This window comes from Neltuma alba, unplaced genomic scaffold (genome assembly GCF_004799145.2).
Source record: "Neltuma alba isolate B1F8T4 unplaced genomic scaffold, ASM479914v2 tig00003392_pilon, whole genome shotgun sequence".
Classification (NCBI taxonomy): Eukaryota; Viridiplantae; Streptophyta; class Magnoliopsida; order Fabales; family Fabaceae; genus Neltuma; species Neltuma alba.
The window spans coordinates 274,657-296,912 of record NW_021633263.1 but is presented as its reverse complement, the minus strand read 5'-3'; the positions used below and the strand labels follow the sequence as shown (position 1 = coordinate 296,912).

Below are 22,256 nucleotides of genomic sequence, written 5' to 3'. Positions count from 1 at the left end.
TGGAACTACCTTTCCATTATAGTATCGCCATACATTTCTCAGACTCACTCATCGAGGGGCCCAATAATATCTCTCTACGAATGTGAGGGACAAATTCCATCTTGACCATTCACATTCCTCCATATGAAAAAACACTAAGCCTGAACATAGTCTTTATGATCACTCGGTCAAAAGTGACTTTTGACTAGGTCAAAGCTGAGCGTTTCTCATGTAGGAATCCATGATGATCTCAAGTCAAAAGGCATAATGACATGGTTTGTATATGAGAGAAGCTTATGACTTAACCCATGCAGCTCTCTCATAGCAGGTCGGTCCAACACCTTATACTCTTATATGTGCCTATGACTTTGACTTATATCTCTATACATCTTCAAAGTCATACTGGTCTTATTTCATCTCTGCTCCCACATAAATGACCGACCAGTGACATTTAGGATAAAATAATGAGTTATCCAAGGATAGTCATCACAGTAAACATGCAAATAATATGATAACATAATTAAGAAATTCATAAATCAACAATGTTCATAACACAATGATTGGCCCCTAGGACACAATTTCCAACAAAGAGTTCTAACAAGAGGAGCATCACATTTGAGGCATGTCACAATATTCTTTCACAAGTTATTGTCAATAATACTTCCTACCACTTCCTTTCCATCTTTCATGGATGATGCTATTCTTCCACTCTTGAGAATCAAACAAATTTACTAGTGATACTTTATGCTCATTAAAACATGACAAAGTCAGATATGCAATGGCAAATCGAGTTACAGCAAGCCTAACTAAGTCTTTTCTATTTGTGTATTTTCTCAAAAGGTTAGTGAACATAGATCTTGTATGGATGTATTTTGTGGTTCTTCTACCCTTAGTAATGGTTTTTTTGGTGCAACACAATTTTTTTTCGAAGTCTTCCAACATTAAGTCAATAAATGAGTGCACATTGAGTCCAAAACAAATGTTTCCTTTTATCCATTAATTTTTGCTCAGCTGCCTTATAATTTGCAGCATGTCAATTATTATTTGCACCATATTTTTTTTCACTTTATCCACAACTTCATCAAACATCTCAACTACTTTGTCAGTAGTGTTAGAAATTTCAGAAATATCTAATGAGTATAAAAAACTGTCTCTTTAGAACCATTCCCTAAAAAATGGCAAATTGAGCACCTTTTTCTATCATCAATCCATCTATCAAACATTATGGAATAACATCATGTTGTCCATTCACTCTTAAAGTTCTCAATCATGGTCTCAGTGTTTTTTACTTCTAGGTTTAAGTATTTTTTTTTCTGATCTCGTACTAATGAGGAGGCTTAAATCATTACCCATATCTTTCTATAACTTCACACATTTTAGGATTTTTTATATAATTAAAAGGAATGGCACTTGTGTAAAAAAAAATAAGCTACTTGGTAGCAAGTTTCTTCCCTCAAGTCTTTCTCAAACATTTGATTAATGGTTGATTGTGTGTTGCCTACCCTTTTGCTATTATTTTTTGAAGTTCTCAAGAAATTCATGATTTATTTCTCTGACTTTTGAGACTCTACTTGTACTTGTACAGCTTGATCCTCTTCTTTAATGACATCAACATGTTTTTTTTTTCCTTTTAGATGATGTACATTTTGCATCATAAATATGTTGTAATATTGTCGTCTTCACTTCTTTAGAAACATTGGCAGAAGCTTCAACATCTATTTTAATGCATGCTAGATGATGTTTGAATCTATAAATATCTCCATTAACAATTTTTGCACAATAATTAACTCCACTTTTATGCTATTCTCATCAATACCCATCTCATGTTTCCATCCTATATCAGATATATTTCCTGAATGATTTTTTCTTGCGGCAATATTTTTTCCCAATATTTTTACTTGCACTCAAAGACATCTTGAAATACGAAAGTGCATGTGTCTATCAAGTAATAAAGAGTAAGTATAGAGTATTATTCCCATAAAGAATTAGACACAATAGTATTTAGGCGTTAAAGTTTCTATTTTCAATTAAGTTAAGCAAGATGGATTAAGATTGATCAATTAAAAAGGAAAATAAAGAGAGAGAAAGTTCAATATTAAAGGCAACCTAGAGTCACTAATCCCCTACTAATTTCATAGCTTTTTGCTTTTATTTAAGCAATTAGTCTCAATGATAATTTAATTAAATTAATCTAAAGTATTTATAACTAAAAATGTCTTTCGATCCCTTTATAACCCTCTCCTAAGTAATAATGTTATATCTAACTCAAACATTTAAGAGGCCAAATTAATTTCATTCTTTATCAATTACATGGGGCCTCTAGACATATCTCTATCCTATTCTAAAAATCTAATCCCATATTACTCAATTCTAAAGCCTAATTAAGATTTTTTTCATCAAGACTAACCTCAATGCAAAAACTCATTTAATGATGACCAAACATTAAATAGATAAATTAAAACAAGATTAAGTAACCAAAAGTAACATTAAGCATAATTAATTAAATGAAAACAAAGTATAATTCATAAATAAGTTCATAGCTCCTCTAAATGAGTGTTTGGATAAAACCAAATTATAATTTAGAGAATAGCTTCTGGTTAAAAAGTTATTTTCGAGAATATATTTTGAAAGAATAGATTTTGTGAAAAAGTAATTCTGATAAAATGTGAGTGGTTGGATAGTTATTATCAGAAACACTTTATATGTGTGAATTACTAAAAATGACATAAATCAATGTGATAATTACATAAAAGATAAATTTTATAATATATTTTAATTTGAAATAATATATTTGTTAATAATATATTTTTTACCAACATAATAGATAATATATAAAAAATAATTAATAAATAATTAATATATAATATATGAAGGAGCAAAGACGGAATGAAAAGAAGGAAGCTTGTAATTGAATATGGGGGTGTTTTTTGTTATGTACAGTTGGGTGTCCTCTGGGGGTCATAATGATAACATCAACGCCACTAAATCTGTGCCCATAAGCAAAACGAATCTGCTTATTTTGAAACTATGGTTTTGGATTTCAAAACCTTTGTTTTGGCCTAAACTACAGTTTGCTCATTTTGAGAGATATTTAGCAAATATCTGGTCCAAACTATGATTTGGGTTCAAAAACATTTTTTTTTTCAAAATTTTGCCAAACACCCTAAATCAAAAAGAAACATGAACACGCACATGGCTAAAATCAAATCATCAAATAAAATTCAAACAGAAAAATAAAGGTGAAGAGAAGAAAGCAAATCTATAAAGGATCCTCTTTTCTTGGTTGCTACTGTCGTACGAGGAAGAACGAGGAACCAAAGGAGAAGCCTTCACTGTCGTCACAGCATGAAAGACACCCCGAGCCAAAACATTGCTCTGATCTGCCCTCTGCCTCTCGCGTGGGCTGTATCTTTTCTTTCCTGAACCTCTAGAGTCCACCGCCTCTTTTTCACATCTCCCTCGAATATAATGTGTTATATTATATTTAATGATTTGACTTTGCTTCGAACTAGAAGGTGCTTTCCAACCATGATGAAAATTTCTAACCATGTCCAAAATATATTCATAATTATGTAATTTACTTTCAGCAATATCATTTAAATGAAACATAAGCATAATATTAACATTAAAAAAAAAACTTTAGAAGTGTGAGGAAAACAACAAAAATAAGTAACTTTTAAATATAAAAATTGAATGACATGAAGTGTAAGGAAAAAAACTTATCATTGAACTATCTCATATTTATTGTTTTCAGCTTTTATTAAAATAAATTAAAGCCATCTGCATAATATAATATCCCAATATTATCAACCCCAAACACACGTAGAATGGGAGATTGGTTTACCTTGTCGTCCTCGTCGTTGCTTCTTCACCATCGAACACCGCCATCCCTACACTGTTCATGAATTTTGGACGCCAATTTATATCACCTTCTGATGATGCTTGTGGAGGAAGATTTTGAATTTTGAATCCAAGAGGAGAAAGATGAAGGCGTGTTTGCTATTACAATTGAAATTACTTATAAACATATTTTACATAAGTTAAGACAAAACTTCTCTCATATATTTACCTTGTATTTTATAAATTACGATTGAAAAATTACTTATAAACTATTTGTAACATCCATGTAACACATGTACCTTTGTTTATTTCTAAAATAATAGTTAATTCTTTAAAGATCAATAAATCAAAAGAGAGCTAACAAAAAATATTTAAGTAATAACTATAATGGAGAAAATAAATCCTATTATTAAAAACTACCATAGTTATATAAAAAATCTTGCTAATCATTTTGAAAAGTCAACCGTGATAAGAAGTACAAAACTACTCCAATAGAAGCCTACTATTATTATCAACAATTCATGTCCATAACAAAACAATAGCCACATTCCATAATCGCAAAGATAGTTAATATATCAATAGATAATCAATACTTGATTTTTTACGTATATATATTAAATCAATTATGAAACTCTAGGATCATAAAAACACAACTAAAACTAGTCATGAATGGATTAGGGCATTTGAAGTCGGCCAAAATAACCACTACTACCACCCATAACCATCATAACCAAAATAAAAGTCACATGTATCCAAAAAAGCTCCACCCAATTCAAAATAAGTTATGTTAAGTATAACAAAAAAAAACCCTAAAGTTTTGTAATATACATCAATGATCAATCAAGGCATGTATAACAAAATAGAGGCTATACAGAATATAAAGGAAAACTCAAGTCTCAAACAACTTCCCCTTAGAATCAACCTGATGTAACATCCAAAATATTTATTTTTGGATTTAAGTTTTATTAAAAGAAGATTAATTAATAGTACTTAAATTTAATCTTATTATCTAAATTATAAACCATAATTTTTGATGAAAAATATATATTAAATTTTTTAAAATAATAATAGTTTTTTTAAAAAATATTATTAAACAAATAAAAATAAAAAAATAATATTAAAAAAACAAAACGCAAGTGGCTGTGAAGAAGGAGGGGGTTAAAACCACCTGGTGGGGGGTCACCTGTACCCCCACTTTCAAAGTCTTTTCCCCCTTCTCTTTTTGCTTCGTTTTCATGTTCCTCTGGTCCGTCTCTGGTGCCGCCGTGAGAGCAAATTTGAGAGTTAGAAAGAGTGAGGGAAAGAAGGGAATCTTACTTAGTCTTCTTTGAGATATTTGACTAAGCTATTTTCATCCTGTTTTTTCTATTTAGTTTTTTTTTAATTTTTGTAAGTTTATGATAGAAAATAAAATCTGTTAAGACTTGATAGATTTTTAATTTTTGAGGCTTTTAACTTATTTTCATGATATTAATAGAGCTTATGAGATTAAAATAGGAGTTTTATAACCTAGATTTTTATTTAGATAATTGATTTGAGGAAATGTAAATTAAGATTTGGTTGGAAAATTATGATTTGTTATAATAGTGATATTAATTTCAAAATCAACTTTTTAGTTTAGTTCATTTGAGGTTATATTGAAGATTCAATACTTGAGTTCTGAGGATTTTTGTCAGAATAAGAATATTAATGATTTTTGGAGAAACTTTAACTAGTGAAAGGTGGATGTTTTAAATAAATTGAAAACAAATGTTATACTTTAATGATCCTAATAAGTGAGTGATGATTAATGGAAGAAAGGAATATGATTGTAATGATGATTTGAGGCATAGTGATATATGGTTATTTTTTTCTAAGAATCTTCTCCTGTTTTCGGGCCTTAATTTTTTTAAGTAGCCTCAAGTTTGTAACACAAAAACTAAAATAGAAGGATTCAAGACTCAAGAGTCCAAACCAAACTCACTCTACAATAATAAATTTATAAATATATATTAATAAAAAAAATAATTGACATAATATTAAATAATATATTAGTTAAATCTCCACAATTAGCTCACTTGAAAAACATATCTTTGGGGAAAAAAAACAATTTATCTATTCCTCCAAATAATAATTTTTACAACTTCCCAACTCTATTTCACTCATTAACATTATTATTAATAAGAATAATTTCTTCAAATCATCCAAAAACCCTCAAAAGTGATTAATTTGATTCTTAGAGAAAAATAACCATACATCATTATGCCTCAAATTATCATTACAATCATATTCTCTTCTTCCATTGATCATCACTCACTCATTAGGATCATTAAAGTATAATATTTTTCTCAATTTATTCAAAACATCCAACTTCCACTAGTCAAAGTTTCTTTAAAAATCATCAACATTCATGTTCTAACAAAAATCCTCAAACTCAAGCATTAATCTTCAATATATCCTCCAATGAACTAAACTAAGAGATTAATTTCGAAAATAATATCACTATTATCATAAATCACAATTTTTCAAACAAACCCTAACTTACATTTTCTTAAATCAACAATCAAAATAAAAATGTAGATCATAAAACTCTTATTCTAACCCTATAAGCTCCACTAATATCATAAAAATAAGTTAGAAGCCTCAAAGATTAAAAATCTATCAAACCCTAATAAATTTTATTTTCTGTCATAAACTTACAAAAATAGAAAAAAGAAGCTAAATAAAAAAAGGATGAAAATAGCTTACTTATGTATTTTAGATGGGATCAAAGAGACTTTCTTCCCGCTCACAGCCTCAACCTCCCTCTGACGCTCACTCTGTCGCGGCGGAGGAAGAAGAAAGCTCTGACCAAGGGAGAGACAGAGAGAAAAAGATGACAAGGTCGCCTACTGGACGCTGGGGGGAGTTGAGTGTGTGAGTGTGATTGTTTTAAAAAAGTCGAGTGTGGGCTCAAGTAGCCCACACTTGATGACTTGCTTTTTTTTTTTTTTAAATACCTAAGGGGCCACTAGGGGTTACTCCCCCTCTCCCACACTCATGACAGCGGGAGGCCACTTGCTTTGTTCTTTTTTAAAAAAAAAAAAATTTTTAATATATATTGTATTTTTATTTTTATTTTTATTTGTTTAATTAATTAATTTTTTTAATAAAACTTAAATCCTAAAATAAAATTTGAAACGTTACACTGTTCTAAAAAGACCCGAAGACAGGAGGGGATTATGACATTCTTGGGGAAACGGAAAAGAAGAAGTAGCGCGAGAGGCGCCAGAGAAGCCTGGAGACGTCAGCCTTTCTTTCTTCTCTTTTTGTTTTTTTCCTGCTCTTCTTTCTATGGAAAGAGTAGACCTGAAGACCAATAGACAAAAGAGGTGGGGGTATATTGAATATTTATTTATAAAATAAATGAGTAATTTAAAATTTGAACTTGAAACGTGGGAAACTGGGAACTGGAACGAAGCGCCTCGATCTACAAAAAATTTAAGAGGAGGCTTGGGGGTAGTGCCAGACCTGGGTTTTGACTTTGTGATTAGGAAGTTGACACAAAGTGATACGAGTAATTAATGTGCCATATGACTTACAACTGAGCCCAAAGCATGTTTTTTTGGGCTATTGTGCCCAAAATTTCTCATGAATAGTGTTTTGAGTCTGCCATCAATGGGCCATGTAAAGTGTCGGTTTGACTGGAACACTATTAAGAGATAAATTGATGATTCACGCTCGTGTCGTCCCCCTATAATATGTATAAATATATACATATCCATATATATATATATATATATATACTCCTCCGATCATTAATATAAAACCTAATTATTGAGTTAGTTTTGATCTTACATATAAAACCCATTTCTTATATTTATCAATTTTTTCTAAATTATCCCTATAGATACTCCCCCATCCATAATCAAGTAAAAAAGAAAGAGGAGGTATTAAGAAAGATGATTATAGTATTTCAGGAAAAACATATCATATTTCTTATAATTAACTAACTTACCTAATTTTCTTAATCTAATCAAATTAGTTAAATGGGTCTTATATTAAGAATCAGAGAAGTATATATATTATTTCTTAATTCTTGATTTCCCACTCTCATCCTAGATTTTCCAATATTCCCTGCAAAATAAAATGAGATATAGTAAATAGAATTTATAACAAAACTCATTTTTATTCGACAGTTTGTCAAAGAGATAAAAATATATCTAGGTGAATTAAGTAAGTGTAAATTATTCATAAATTTACCCAAATAAATCTCAACATCACCACTTATTTAATTATAAAATAATTATATATCACATCTTCAATTTAATATTACTAATAAACAAATAATTAGCAGACTAACAATGCAAATAAATATAGATAAAAATAACAACTAAAATAAAAAAACTTCATTTGTTTCATGCGAAGATGAGGGAACGATAGAATATCCTTTAGGGGGTACTTTGCTGCAATTTACTCTAAAACCAAAAAGAAAGGACAAAGAGGCAGCACGAGGTATGCAGGAAGGAGATGATGATGTACTTAATAGTAATGTTCCCTAAAACCAAAAAGTAAATATCAGTAAGCATGAGTGGAGGCAAAAAGAGAAATGCTTTACTGCCAGCCGATCACTTTCAGAAATTCAGATTTCACGTTTTCAATTGATTTCAATTTGTACAATACTCCTCCGACATAAGAGCTAATTATTGAGGTAATATTAGTCTGATATAATATCATGATAAACACTAATTGACTAATTTGAGTATATTAAAAAAATTAATTACTTTAGTTATTTATAATAAATATGTGTTATTTTTTTTAAAATATCTTTACTAATCAAGTTTATTGGTTAGAACTACTGTTATTGAAATGACTATCTTGAAAAATAAATAAATAAATATGAGAGAAACAAAGTAGATTATGGTCTTATATTTAGAATCAAATTAAAAATCAAACGGAATCTTATATTAAGGACAGGAGAGAGTATAACACTTATCTTATATGTTTATCAATTTTTTTCAATTAATCTTATTGATATTTTCATAACAATAATTAAGTAGGAAAGAGAAAAAGAGAATTAAAGAACATGCTAAGGATTTTTTAGGGGAAAAAATTACATTAACTAATTTAACTAATATTTTTAATCTATTCAAATTAATTAATTAGATTTTATATTAAAAAAATAATGAGTATATTTTATTTATTGAAATACAATATAGGTTCCTAAGCTCTGACCATTGTTTACTTTTGCATTCACGTTTTCCTCTCCTTTCTTTTTTTCCCCCTTGTTTTCTCTTCTTCCTCTTCCTCTTTTTTTTTGGTGATAAACAGGGGTTAAGCCCAAACAAAAAACAACAATTAGCCTATTCTCTAAATACCATTTCCTTCTAAATCTTCACGCAGTAGCCCAATCAGTTCAGGCGGTGGACTATTCCAGACTCTTCTCTGTTCCTTCTGACTCAAGCTCATTCTTGCTAGTCTGTCAGTGCATCTATTTCCTTCACAGTAAATATGCTGCCAGCAAACATTCCAATCATCTTTCTACATCTCTTCGATTTTTCGAGAGAGGATATAGCATCCCGAAATTCTTGCTCCAGTATTGAGTTCCTCTATGACCGTGGCCACATTGCACTCCACTATCACCCTTTCAAAACCCATCTCCTTACATAGTTTCAATCCCTCATATATCCCTCACGTCTCTACAGTTTTAGTATCACACCGTTGTAGCTTCCTCGTGAATCCTGCTAACTATTCTCCACAGTCTCCTCTAATAATTCCTCCACATCCCACTTGCCTATTCCTCTTAACCCATCCGTCTGTATTAATTTTACACCACCCATGCATTGGTGGAGACCACGTAACTATCTAAGGATCATCCTGCTCTCTTTCTAGTTTTTCTCCATTCCACTTCTCCTGAAATGTTCTTAAGTATTTTCTGATGATGGTCCCTGCCTCTCTCAGGATTTGAAACTCACTACTATGAGTCTGTAAGTTTCTTCATTTCCATAAATGCCAGCAGCTACAAGCAAATAATTCAGGCCAGCTCTGACTCTCTTTCTTCTTAATTCCGCTCATGATATTCCTAAGTATCCAATCCCTTCTATCCCAATTAAAAAAATTCCATTTCAGGTGGTCCGGTGCAAGTTGTCTCCAAATTGCCGTGGCACTAGGGCAGTCACGTAGAGCGTGTACTATATCCTCCTCACCAGTTTTGCAGATATTACACGTTGTTGGTGTATCACTCCATCTTCTAGTGAGACTCTTGGTAAGTAATCTATTATGCATTGCTAGCCACATGAGTATTGTAACTCTTTCAGGAACTTGTAGTTTCCATATTGCCTTCCATCGATTGCCTTCTATTCCTCCATTCTCTCCTTTTATTAGTTTGTATGCACTTGCAACTGAGAAATTGTCGTCTCCTTGTGCTTTCCATTTTAAAACATCCTTTTCTCCATCCTCCAGTGGGGGAATCATTTCTCTGATTTTACGAGTTACCGATAGTGGTAGTCTGTTTTCTAATTCATCTAGTCTCCATTCTCCAAATTCATCAATCAAGTCCCTAACTCTCAGGCTCTTGTTGATCCCCATACTATCTCCCAGATACGAAATGAGTTTGGTTCGGTGGGAATCCACTTGTCGGTCCAAACTCGTGTTGCTACTCCATTCTTGATTTCTTTCTCCACATTACTTTGAAACATATTCCACTTCTTGGTTAGTTCTTTCCACAGTCTTGAATCCCCTACTTTTGCTTTCGGTATGCTGTGGTCCCCTCTTCCATATTTTCCATTTAGCACGCTGACCCATAGATCCTGTGGGTTTTGATGCATCCACCAGATTAATTTTAGTATGAACATATCATTCATCCCTTTCAACTCCTTAATCCCAACACCTCCATCATTTTTATGTCTACACAGTGTGTTCCATGCTACGACATGCCACTTTTTTTCCTCTCCTTGCTCCCCCCAAATGAAGTTCCTCTGTGCTTTCTTAATGTCTGCTATTACTTCACTCGTTAAGCTATCATGTTGCATGGGGTATATTGCCATTGAATTGGTGACGAACTTGACCAGGGTCATTCTTCCTACTAACGAAAGGCTTGTGGCTTTCTATCCTTGTAATCGTTGTCTTACCCGGTCAATGGTAGCCTTGTACTTCTCTTTTCTCCTTCTCGAGTAAGCCATGTCAGCTCCAAGGTATCTCCCCAAGTCCTCCACCTGCTTGAATCCACTCTTGACGCAGATCGATCGTCTGGCTTGGTGAGCAACATTTGGTGAGAAGTAAATGTGTGTTTTTTCCTTGCTCACACAATGTCCTGACATGTCACCGAAGTCCTGCAAACATTGCATAATTGTTTCAATTTGGTCAAGGTTAGCTTCTACAAAAAAAACAAGATCGTCAACAAACATCATATGGGAAATGTAAGGGTCGTTTCTGCTCACTCTCATTTCTCTCCATTTTTTTCTCTCTCACTCTATCTTGTATGAGGTGGGTGAGTTTCTCCATTCCGAGCACAAACAGATAGGGGGAAATAGGGTCTCCTTGCCTCAATCCTCTAGAAGTTTTGAATTTCTCCAGTTTCTCTCCATGCCTTAAGATTTTGGTGGAGGTTGTTTCTATGCAACGCATGATCCTTTCGATCATCTCCTCTGGGTACTTCAATTCCTTTAGCACTCTTTCCATAAACTTCCAGTTGATTCTATCATAGGCCTTTTCTAGGTCAACTTTTATTGCCATGAATCCTTTTTTTCCTTTCTTCCTCTTCATTGAATGAATCAGCTCCTGTACTATTATAATATTATCATGTATATTTCGCCCAGGCACAAAGCTCACTTGGAACGGTGACACAATTTTTAGCATAATACTCTTTAATCTCTGCACTATTATCTTTGAAACACATTTGTAGAGAACATTGCATAGTGAGATCAATCGCAACTGGTTAACCCACTCTGGCTTGTCTACTTTAGGAATGATGGTTATGAGCGTTTTGTTCACTTCTTTGATCTTCTCTGGTTGAGCCCAAAGAGTTTTCACTACCCTACATACACTTCCTCCCATAATCTCCCGGTTTTTCTAGAAAAAGACCGTCGGGTAGCTATCTTCTCCTGGGGCCTTGAGTGCACCTATTGAAGACATGGCTCTATGGATTTCCTCATTGCTGATTTCTCTTCCAATTTCTGTCCAGTCATCACTAGAAAGATTCGCCCAAGTATGTCTTGTCACATGCCACTCTCGCTGTATCTCTTCTTCTGTGAATAGGTTCTGGAAAAATCTGTTAACCAGTCTCCCCAACTCCTCTTTTCCTTCTATCCAGTTGTTGTCTTCATCTTTTAGCATGGTCACTCTATTCCTTCTTCTTCTGATCTTTATCTTTGTATGGTAGAAGGAAGTGTTTCTATCTCCATCCTTTAGCCATGAGGTTCTTGCTTTTTGGAACCATAAAACTTCTTCCTGTGCCAATACTTCATTTAACTCTTCTTGTAGTTCTAGTTCCAGTTCTTCAAGGTACGGGTTATAATTTTGTTGGTTACTTCCCTAGATCCCTACAATTCTCTTCAACAATTCCTTCTTCTTCCTTGTGATGTGACCAAAAGTGAATTCATTCTAGTGCAAAAGTTCTTGTTCGAGTTCATTTAATTCTTCCCAGATTGCTTCCTACCCTCTCCATTTATCTTTTAACATTTCTTTAAACTTTTCATGCATTAACCATGCTGCTTCGAAGCGGAAAGGACGGTTTCTTCTCTATCCTTGTCCCCTAAAAAGCGTAATAAGAAACGGGTGGTGATCTGATTGCACACGAGGCCCACCTTCACGATTGCTTCTCCAAACAGGTGTCTCCAGTCAACATTACATAGAGCTCGGTCTAATCTTCTGTACAACCGTGTTGCATGACTGGTCATGGATCCCTTCCAAGTGTATTTAGGTCCCTCTGATCCTAAATCAATCAGGTTACACCGGCTAATATTGTTACAAAATCTTCTACATTTTCCTTCATTTATCCTTCCTCCCCTCATTGCTCTTCTTCCCCCATGATATCATTGAAATCCCCTGCTAACATCCAAGGTGACCTTATAGTCATTGAGATTTGATGTAGTTCCTCCCATAAATCTTTGGGGAAATCACAAATAAAGACCCTCGAATTAGCAAAATCACTCAATGGTCACCTGAATTTGCTAAATTATCATGAGGGACCCGGTCTCAAATGGCAAATAGCAAATGTTGGTGAAAAGACGAAATTGCCCCTCAGTGATTTGAACCTGCTGAACCCGCGGCACGTAGTCCCCCCACTATCGACAACTTCCCACTGTTCTCTACATTCTCCCTATTGTCTCCATTTTCGCGCACCTGCGTACTGCCATTTTGCCGTAAGAGTAGTGTGGAGAGGAGTGTTGAGACGGTGAAGAGCATATTTGCTGTGACAAAGGTGAACAAAGCAGTGGTTTATCGACATTGTGGAAGGGTTCAGAGAAGTCGAAGGCATCGCTGAATAGTGCGGCAGCAATCGCGTTAGGTGATCAGAGTTAGCAGCTACGTTGGGCGACTGATTGTAGTAAGTTTGTTGGCTAATTTTGTTTGGATTGGTTGCTGCAAGAATGTGCGAATGATTGGTGAGAGTAAAAGAGTTTAGGGTAGGAAAGTAGAAGTACCCAAATTTTGATTGAGTGATGAAGAATGTTATTTAACAGAAAAATATAGGTTTTTTCTGTTAAATAACCTATGGGAATGGTATTTATGTGGGGAGGGAATGACAATATCAGTTTCGTAGATGACAATAATAGTAGGGAAAATAACGACATAGGATATAGTCAAGGGTAAATTTAATTGAAGAGGTACTAAGTGTGTTTTGTTATAAATGAGAAGGTGGACGGTGGGATTTGATAAGTTCTGTAACAAAAATGATAATTTAAGAATAGGAAATGACAAGTTGATTAATTGGGAATAAGAAGATGTCAATGCGAAACTGACAAGTTGGTAATGGGAAATAACAAGGTTATAACAGTGAATGACAAGATTTGTATGCGAAGTAAGAATTTGATAATAGGAAATGACTTGTTTGAATAACAAAGCTGAGTATGACAATAAGACAAGTTTATCATTTCAAATGACAAGTTAAACTACTAGTGTATGATCAGAAATAACAATTATGATAAGTATGTGGGAATAACAAGTTGAGCTTAAAGAATTGACAACTTTTGTAGAGAGAATAACAAGTTTATCATAGGCGTTTGATTGACAGAATGAGTATTGACAGAATTGTTGTTAGTCAGTTAATAAGTTGTGTTAGTGAACTATTGTATGTTTAATATTTTGCAGGAAAAAGGACATGGCATCTGAGGGAGCCTCCAGATCAAAGCCGGCACACAATGGCTGGTTGCTATTCAGAAGGGAGTATTTGGCAACATTAGGTGATAGTGATATCAGAGGCAAACAAAAAAGAGACGCTGTGTCAAAGGCATGGAGAGCTTTGTCTGATGAGGAGAGGAAGAGGTACACAGAGGAGGCGAAGAAAAGAAGGCCAGAAAAGATTGAAGAGGAGAAGAAAAAGAAATATGTACCATCATTTTTAACCCGAGTGTCCTTGAAAGGTTTTAAGAAATTACTGCACTTTGTGAATAATAATGATGAGTTAAGGGATAGGGTGGAGAGGATAGGATTTGGAAGCTTGTTGAAGGTTGGATTGAAGAGACTTCCCCGCGATCTCCTTGTGACTATGCTAAGATCATATGACCCACCAACACATCAATTTACAATACGGGGGAAAACTGAGGAAATAGGAGCAAAACATGTTGACAAGCTCCTAGGAATACGCCATGGTGGGGAGAAGATTAAAATTGAAGTTTCGGAGGATGATGAAATGTACAAGAACTTGAAGAATCAGTATCGGAGAGTGCCATTCAGCAAAATACTAGATGACATTATTTCTGGGGAGGAAGATCACAGATTTGAATTCTTGTTTGTCCTATACACGCTGGGTACCTTTCTATGTCCGTCATCTAGCTCAGAAGTGAGTGAGCGGCTAGTGAGAGTCATGCGTTCCACGATGGATGACTTTGGAAAGTATGATTGGGCAACACATGTTATGGAGGACCTATGGAAAGAAATGGCTGACTTTGTGAAGCTGTATAGACAGGGTAATGATGGGCAGGGGAGCAGTACTGTTGGTGGCTGCGTATACTTGCTTTTGGTATGACTATTTTGTTTCTCACTGTGCAATACTTTATTGGCAATATGAACAATGTAATTGGTGATGATATGTGGTGTTGCAGCTTTTTTTCGGTGAGCATTTTAACCTTATTCAAGGTTCACAGCGAGGCTCCACCAGTGCTATCCAATACTGGACAGATGAGAAGATCAAAGAATTGGCCAATACTGAGAGGAAGAGCGTTAGGGGGCTGTTGTATGGTGAGAAAGGGAGTGATGTTGTGTTTGGCAAAGACGAGAGGATAAATGTTGATTCTCTGGACCCGGTATGTATATCTTTGGTAGAGTGATATTCTTGGTGAACTTCTTGTTTGTGATAGTTACGTTGTCATTTGATAAATTGACTTGGTATATATAAAACTTATGTTGTGATTAGGTTTAGTGAAGTTGTCATTTGTTATAGTTGTCATTGTTACTTGATAAACTTAACCTGTTAAAAACGGTACCAAAGTTGTGATTGGGTAATGTGAACTTGTCATTCGGTAAAGTTCAGGTTTGGGTTGTTATTTGATAAAGTTGTTATTGATTATGCCTGAGTTGTGATGGGATCAAGTGAACCTGTCATTTGTTACAATGTAGTTGTTATTTGATGTATCGAAGTTGCTAATTATAATTTATTAGTTGTGATTGGCTAAACTGAACTAGTCATTTGATATAGTAAAGTTGTTATCTGACATACCAAAGTTGTTATTTATACTACTGATGAACTTGTTATTCGCAATAGGGAGAGGTTGTAATTTGTTACAGTGTAGTAAGCTTGTAATTTCATATACTGAAGTTGTTATTTATAATATTTAACTTGTCATTGGGTAAAGTGAGCTTGTCATCTGCAATAGTGAGATCATGATGTGGTATAATTATGTTGCTAGTAAATTGATAAACGCCATTGTCATGCAGGAGCTGAAGCAGTTGCGTGCACGATTAATGAAGAGGATAGAAGAAAGCCATCAGAGGCTGATGAATATGGTAGATGAGGAGCTGTTGAAGGTGCACATTCCAAGAGAGGCAGATGGGAAGAGAAAAGGAAAGGCTCCTGCTGAGACACTCGCATCAATTGTTAGTGGGTCTGAAGATGACGATGAAGAGGAGAGACAGCATGCTGGTGAGACTAGTGAAGCTGTGCAGAAGAATGATGGAGGGAGTGATGGTGAGAGTAGTGAGGAGAAGGAGAAAGATGACGAGGGGAGTGATGATGAGACAAGAGAGGAGGAGGAGGAGGACAAGGAGAAAGGTGACAGGGGGAGTGATGATGGGACAAGTGAGGAGGAAGGCAAGGAAAAGGATGATGGAGAGAATGATGAAGATAGTCAGGACAAGGATGAGGGACAGAGTGCACAGAAGGACAATGATGAAATGGAGGGTGACATACCCACGCCTACTACCCCCATAAACCTGTCATCTAATGTTGAAGGTGATGATGCGGAGGGTGACAGAGCCGTCACTATATCCCCCCTAGCAATTGTCAAATATGTTGACCCTGTTGAGAGGCAAACCCCCATCAGGGTGGAACCTTTGACAGCAGCTGAAGGTGTGCAGGCACAACAAGTAAGGAGATCTAGCAGGGTTCGCTTCAACAAAATTAAGTCTCCTTGGTTGGAGTTGAAGGCACAAACAAGGTTGAAGAGGCCTGCAGAGGATAAAGACATTTTCTTCACCATTGTCAGCCGAAGTGTGAAAGGTGATGAAGGCGACTAGTAAGTATTGTGATACTCAGCTTTTGTGATGGGGTTTTGTTATCACTTGTTAACATAACCCATATGCTAACTCACTTCAACCATTGTCAGTCCTTTGATTAAAATGTATGATGAAGATATTACCCGACGCTTGCTGCATTCTCTTGGGGGAAATAACAGAGTTAGTAACAGGGTCATGTCATTAGTTTGTAAGGCCGTGGTGGATGAGCAACAGGCTGTGGAAGGGCGTGTAAGGAGGCATATTTTTGATGCGGACTTCATGGTGAGGTTTCTTCATTAGTTTGTGAAATGATAAGTTTGTATATGAAAATTACAAGTCCTCAAAGGCAAATGACAAGTGTAGTATATAAAGTAACAACACTGTTAAGGCAAATAACCGTCTAAAGAAACTAATTGCAAACTGACAAAATCAATTTGTGTTCTTTATTAGGAGTTAATGATCCGTGACCCAGCTCGGTGGGACCCTAACTACCATGCACGACAAATAATTCCTCAATTTGTCGGGTACAACATAGGTGACTGTGACTTGGTTATGGGTCCTGCACTTGTTGGTGAGCACTGGTTTTGCTTTGCCCTTGAACCCAACACCATGAAGTTCTATGTCCTGGATTCCATGCGAGGAACTGTTCAGTCTAAGAAGACCACAACTAAGAAGAAGCAAGCAGTCACCTATGACCCTCAGGAAATGGCCATAGCAGGATGTGTAAGAATCACCTGGGCATATTACATTGTATTATTATTGTCTGAAATTATAGTGATGTTGATGAATATCTGATATATGTGTAGAGAGAAAGGTTCCACGACATTATTGGCATGGTTAGGCCAGATTTGACTGAGAAAATGCCAAATTTGGAAATTGTGCGGCCTGATGTACCTCAACAGAGTAATTTGTGAGTATACATACACTGCACATGTAATTTGCTGATTTCCTATATTTATTCTCGAATTGTTAAACTGTCATGGTGGTGTTGTTCCTAGGAGGGACTGTGGGGTGCATGTCCTAATATGGCTCAGCAGATGGAAACCCAATCTTCCACTAGAATACACCCAGGTGATGTGGTTTGCTTAATTGTTGTGACTGGTAAAGGGGCAAAGTAAGATTAACTTGCTGTTGAATCTGTTTTGCAGGGAGATGTGGCAGCTTTTCGGCGTGATCTAATGTGGTGGCTGGTGAACCATGATAACAATGAATGCCGTGAGGATGCGCTGAATCTTATTCCACATCCACAGAAGGGGCGAACGTCCAAAAGGAGGAGAAAGTCCCTATAGAAAAAGAATTTGGGCCATGAAGGACATTGACTGTAGATAATGTTACTGCGTTATCATTATGTGTAGTGAACTTATTGTCTGGCCTAACTGCTACCCAGTTATGACAATTAGTAATGGTGAAATGACATTTTTATTGACATCATTGAAATTGTGTTCAAGTGATGCGATTTCCACTTGTCTTTAACGTATGACAACATCAATATGCCAATTAACAAGTCCATTAAGCAATATATGAAGAACCTTTTTTTTATGAAATGACACTATTTCCACTTTTGTTTAACATCTGACAACTTCAGTATGCTAAATAACAACTCCGGTTAAGCGATACATGAAGTTCAATTTTTTCGAATGAAGTTACAGTATTTCTACTATTGTTTGACGAGTGACAACTTCACTTTGCGAAATAACAACTTCGGAAGTGGAAGCGGCGAAGTTCATTTTTTCCCTGTTTAAATGACATCCTTTCCACTTTTGTTTACCCAGTGACAACTTCACTTTGCGAAATAACAACTTCGGAAGTGGAAGCGGCGAAGTTCATTTTTTTCCTCTTTAAATGACATCCTTTCCACTTTTGTTTACCCAGTGACAACTTCACTTTACGAAATAACAACTTCGGAAGTGGAATCGGCGAAGTTCATTTTTTTCCTGTTTAAATGACAGTCTTTCCACTTTTGTTTACCCAGTGACAACTTCACTTTTAGAAATAACAACTTCGGAAGTGGAATCGGCGAAGTTCATTTTTTTCCTCTTTAAATGACAGGCTTTCCACTTTTGTTTACCCAGTGACAACTTCACTTTGCGAAATAACAACTTCGGAAGTGGAATCGGCGAAGTTCATTTTTTTCCTGTTTAAATGACAGCCTTTCCACTTTTGTTTACCCAGTGACAACTTCACTTTGCGAAATAACAACTTCGGAAGTGGAATCGGCGAAGTTCATTTTTTTCCTGTTTAAATGACAGGCTTTCCACTTTTGTTTACCCAGTGACAACTTCACTTTGCGAAATAACAACTTCGGAAGTGGAAGCGGCGAAGTTCATTTTTTTCCTGTTTAAATGACAGTCTTTCCACTTTTGTTTACCCAGTGACAACTTCACTTTGCGAAATAACAACTTCGGAAGTGGAAGCGGCGAAGTTCATTTTTTTCCTGTTTAAATGACAGTCTTTCCACTTTTGTTTACCCAGTGACAACTTCACTTTGCGAAATAACAAGTTTTGTTAACCAATTGGCAATATCAGTATGCCAAATAACCACAAAGCACAGGTGGTTTGACAGCAACCTCTATTTGCTGATATAACAAGTAAGCAGTCTGCATTTACAAATCAAGCAAGGGAGTTTACAGCAATACTAAGTCAAATAACCACAAAGCACATGTGGTTTGACAGCAACCTCTATTTGCTGATATAACAAGTAAGCAGTCTGCATTTACAATACAAGCAAGGGAGTTTACAGCAATACTAAGTCAAATAACCACAAAGCACATGTGGTTTGACAGCAACCTCTATTTGCTGATATAACAAGTAAGCAGTCTGCATTTACAATACAAGCAAGGGAATTTACAGCAATACAATGTCATTTAGCAAAAAGTAAGAGGTCCGTTTACAACAACCAGATTTTGCAATAGTCAATAACAAAAAGACATTCACAACGTCGTTGACTTCTTTTTTCCTTGTCAGCAAACATATTACTTGCAAAAATAGCTGTGTAGCTATGCAACTAGCAACACCCTTCTCCCAAAAAAATTAAGAAGAGTGGAGCGTATATACACCAAAAAATTAGTTGTCGCTTGTAGAAATGAACTTCAAAATGGGTTGGGATTTTTGCAACTCCTCCTTGTGTGTCCAGGTTGGTGGCATCTGGTGCAATGGTAGACTTTTTTGTTCTGGAATTGTGATTCCTGCCGTTTAGTCCTTGGTCTTCCAGGAGGCCTACTTGTATTTGGTGGTAAAAGCAAGGTTTGTTCAACAAGATTCTCAAACCTATAGTCATTTGGGTTAGGCATATCGATTGTTACCACTGGAACCATGCTCCTGCCATATATTTTCTCCTGTGCTGAAATTTTGTAACAATCTTCAACATATTCATATACATTTCCCCCCACAGTCTTAATGGCTGCACAAGCATGGCAGCATGGAATTCCTGACATTTGCCAACCAAGACAACTACATTGGTGTAGACCAAGGTCTACTCTTTGATCTCCACGAGATGTATGTACACACAGTCTTCCGCCTCCATAATTGTCACAACTCATATACCTACTGAAATACACATTCTCCAGAACCTTTGCCTCGGTTTTTGGCCCAACACAATTCCTCCACTTACTCATACACATATATGATGCATGCATCTTCCTTGCTACTTTCTCCCGATGCTCATGGATCATTTGCGCCACATTATGCTTTCTCTCCTTCACCATCCAAGAATTGAAAGACTCAGCTATATTGGTTGTTATATTGTCCCATCTTTTAAATGGAAACTTGCTCATTGCCCACCTATTCACATCACCTTGATTGATAACCCAATCATGTAACTCAGGAGACATAGTTCTCAGCTCTGCCATTGCATTATCAAAGTCACTATCAACCCTTGCATAAGCAACTCTATCAAGAACCTTTAATGCATCTTCTTTTGACCATTGGCTTGTCCTTTTACCTCTGTTTACTTTACTTGTTCAGCGCTGAAGTTTTCCTTCACATGCCTATAACAATACGCATGTCTTTCACCTCCAAATATTGCTTGGACAGCTCCTATTATGGCATTGTGTCGGTCTGACACAATTGTCACCTGCACCGAACCAACAATTTCTTTAATTTTGAACAGAAACCAAGTCCAGTCATCAAGGTTCTCTGATTTCACCACTGCTATTGCAAAAGGCAACAAGTCATTATCTGCATCATATCCCGACGCTGAGAGTAGTGTCCCCTTATATGGACCACTTAAATGAGTTCCATCAACATATAATATAGCCCTTGCACCACTCAAAAAACCCTCAATACACGAACCATATGCAATGAAAACCCGCTCAAATGTATTACCAATGGAAGCCCATTCAGCAACTGTTTTATCATCAGTTTCCTTTAATCTTTGGCATATCCATGGTATGAACATATAGGATTCTTCCGGTTTCCCATGTATGTGTTCCATGGCCTTTTCCTTTGCTCTGTAAGCTTGAGCATATGTTAGCCTCACACCATATTCCCTTTCCAGTGTCTTCCTTATTTCAGTAGGACGCTTTTCGGTGTGGTTCCTTATCTCCTCAAGTATTATTGATGACGTCAACGCAGCATTGCCAGCAAAAGTGACATCTAGGTTATCTTGCGCTGAATGAATGTGTTCATTAACGAATGTGGTCACGCGTAATAAAAGAGTATCCCTCCCAACAGCATTTGCACAAATCTTCCATGGACACCCTTCCACTTTACACCTCACATTCATCTTCTCCCTACTGTTTCTCACATATGTCGTTGCAAACTTCTGTGCAATACTAAACCTGTACACAGCCTCCCTAAAAGCTTGGGCATGTGGAATATATTGCCCCACCCCTGCAAAAACTCCAACCCATTTCATGCAATTCAAATTACCCCTCAATGTCCCTTCACTCCCTGAACCGTCACTGAAGTTTGTCTGACTTAAACCCCCTCCTTCATACGTTAGGCATTCAGCACCATAGTCAACAATGAGTGGTTCATAGTTATCACCAAGGTTCACCACACCTTCAGTCATTTCTCCCGACAGCCCAAACAAATTCTCACCCCTACACCCATAATAACAACGTTCGAATAGAAATTAGCAACAACACATTAGCAAATAACAACATTCTACTGTAACAAAGTTAGCATAATAACAAGATTTGTATGGGAAATATCAACAATTGCATTATAAAATAACAACTTACTACTGTAACAAACTAAGCAATATAACAACATTTGAATGGAAATTAGTAACAACTCATTACCAAATTACAACTTCCAATCGCAACTTCATTACCTTAATTACAAGATTTATATCAAAATTAACAACAATTCATTACCAAATAACAACTTTCTACTGCTGCGCAGTGCACATGATAACAACATTTCTTTGGGTATTAACAATAATCCATTACCGAACAATAACTATCAACTGCAAAACTTTAACCACTTACATTTCTCCATCATTCACTGCTCCACCTTCCTTCTGGTTCCCTTTCGCTGCTACATACAAATGAGCACTGCTATCGTTATATCTAAACATATTGCAAATATCACCTTCATCATAAAGATCAACCAGTGTGCCCTCAGCAAACTTAACCGTGTACTTAATTTCGCACCCTTTAGCA

At 35.7% G+C, this 22,256-nt stretch overlaps 2 protein-coding genes across 2 annotated transcripts; both read right to left on the bottom strand.

Moving 5' to 3' along the window:
• Positions 1-19,172: 19,172 nt before the first annotated feature.
• Positions 19,173-20,498, bottom strand: LOC114741408 (uncharacterized). The gene is made up of 3 exons (XM_028929661.1): positions 19,812-20,498; positions 19,420-19,467; positions 19,173-19,247 (listed from the first exon to the last, which is right to left on the bottom strand). Exons 1-3 carry the CDS (start codon positions 20,496-20,498, stop codon positions 19,173-19,175), a joined length of 810 nt encoding a protein of 269 aa, XP_028785494.1.
• Positions 20,499-20,596: 98 nt separating this feature from the next.
• Positions 20,597-22,256, bottom strand: LOC114741407 (uncharacterized). The gene is made up of 2 exons (XM_028929660.1): positions 22,083-22,256; positions 20,597-21,692 (listed from the first exon to the last, which is right to left on the bottom strand). The coding sequence occupies exons 1-2, from the start codon at positions 22,169-22,171 to the stop codon at positions 20,597-20,599; spliced, it is 1,185 nt and encodes a 394-aa protein (XP_028785493.1). The 5' UTR covers positions 22,172-22,256.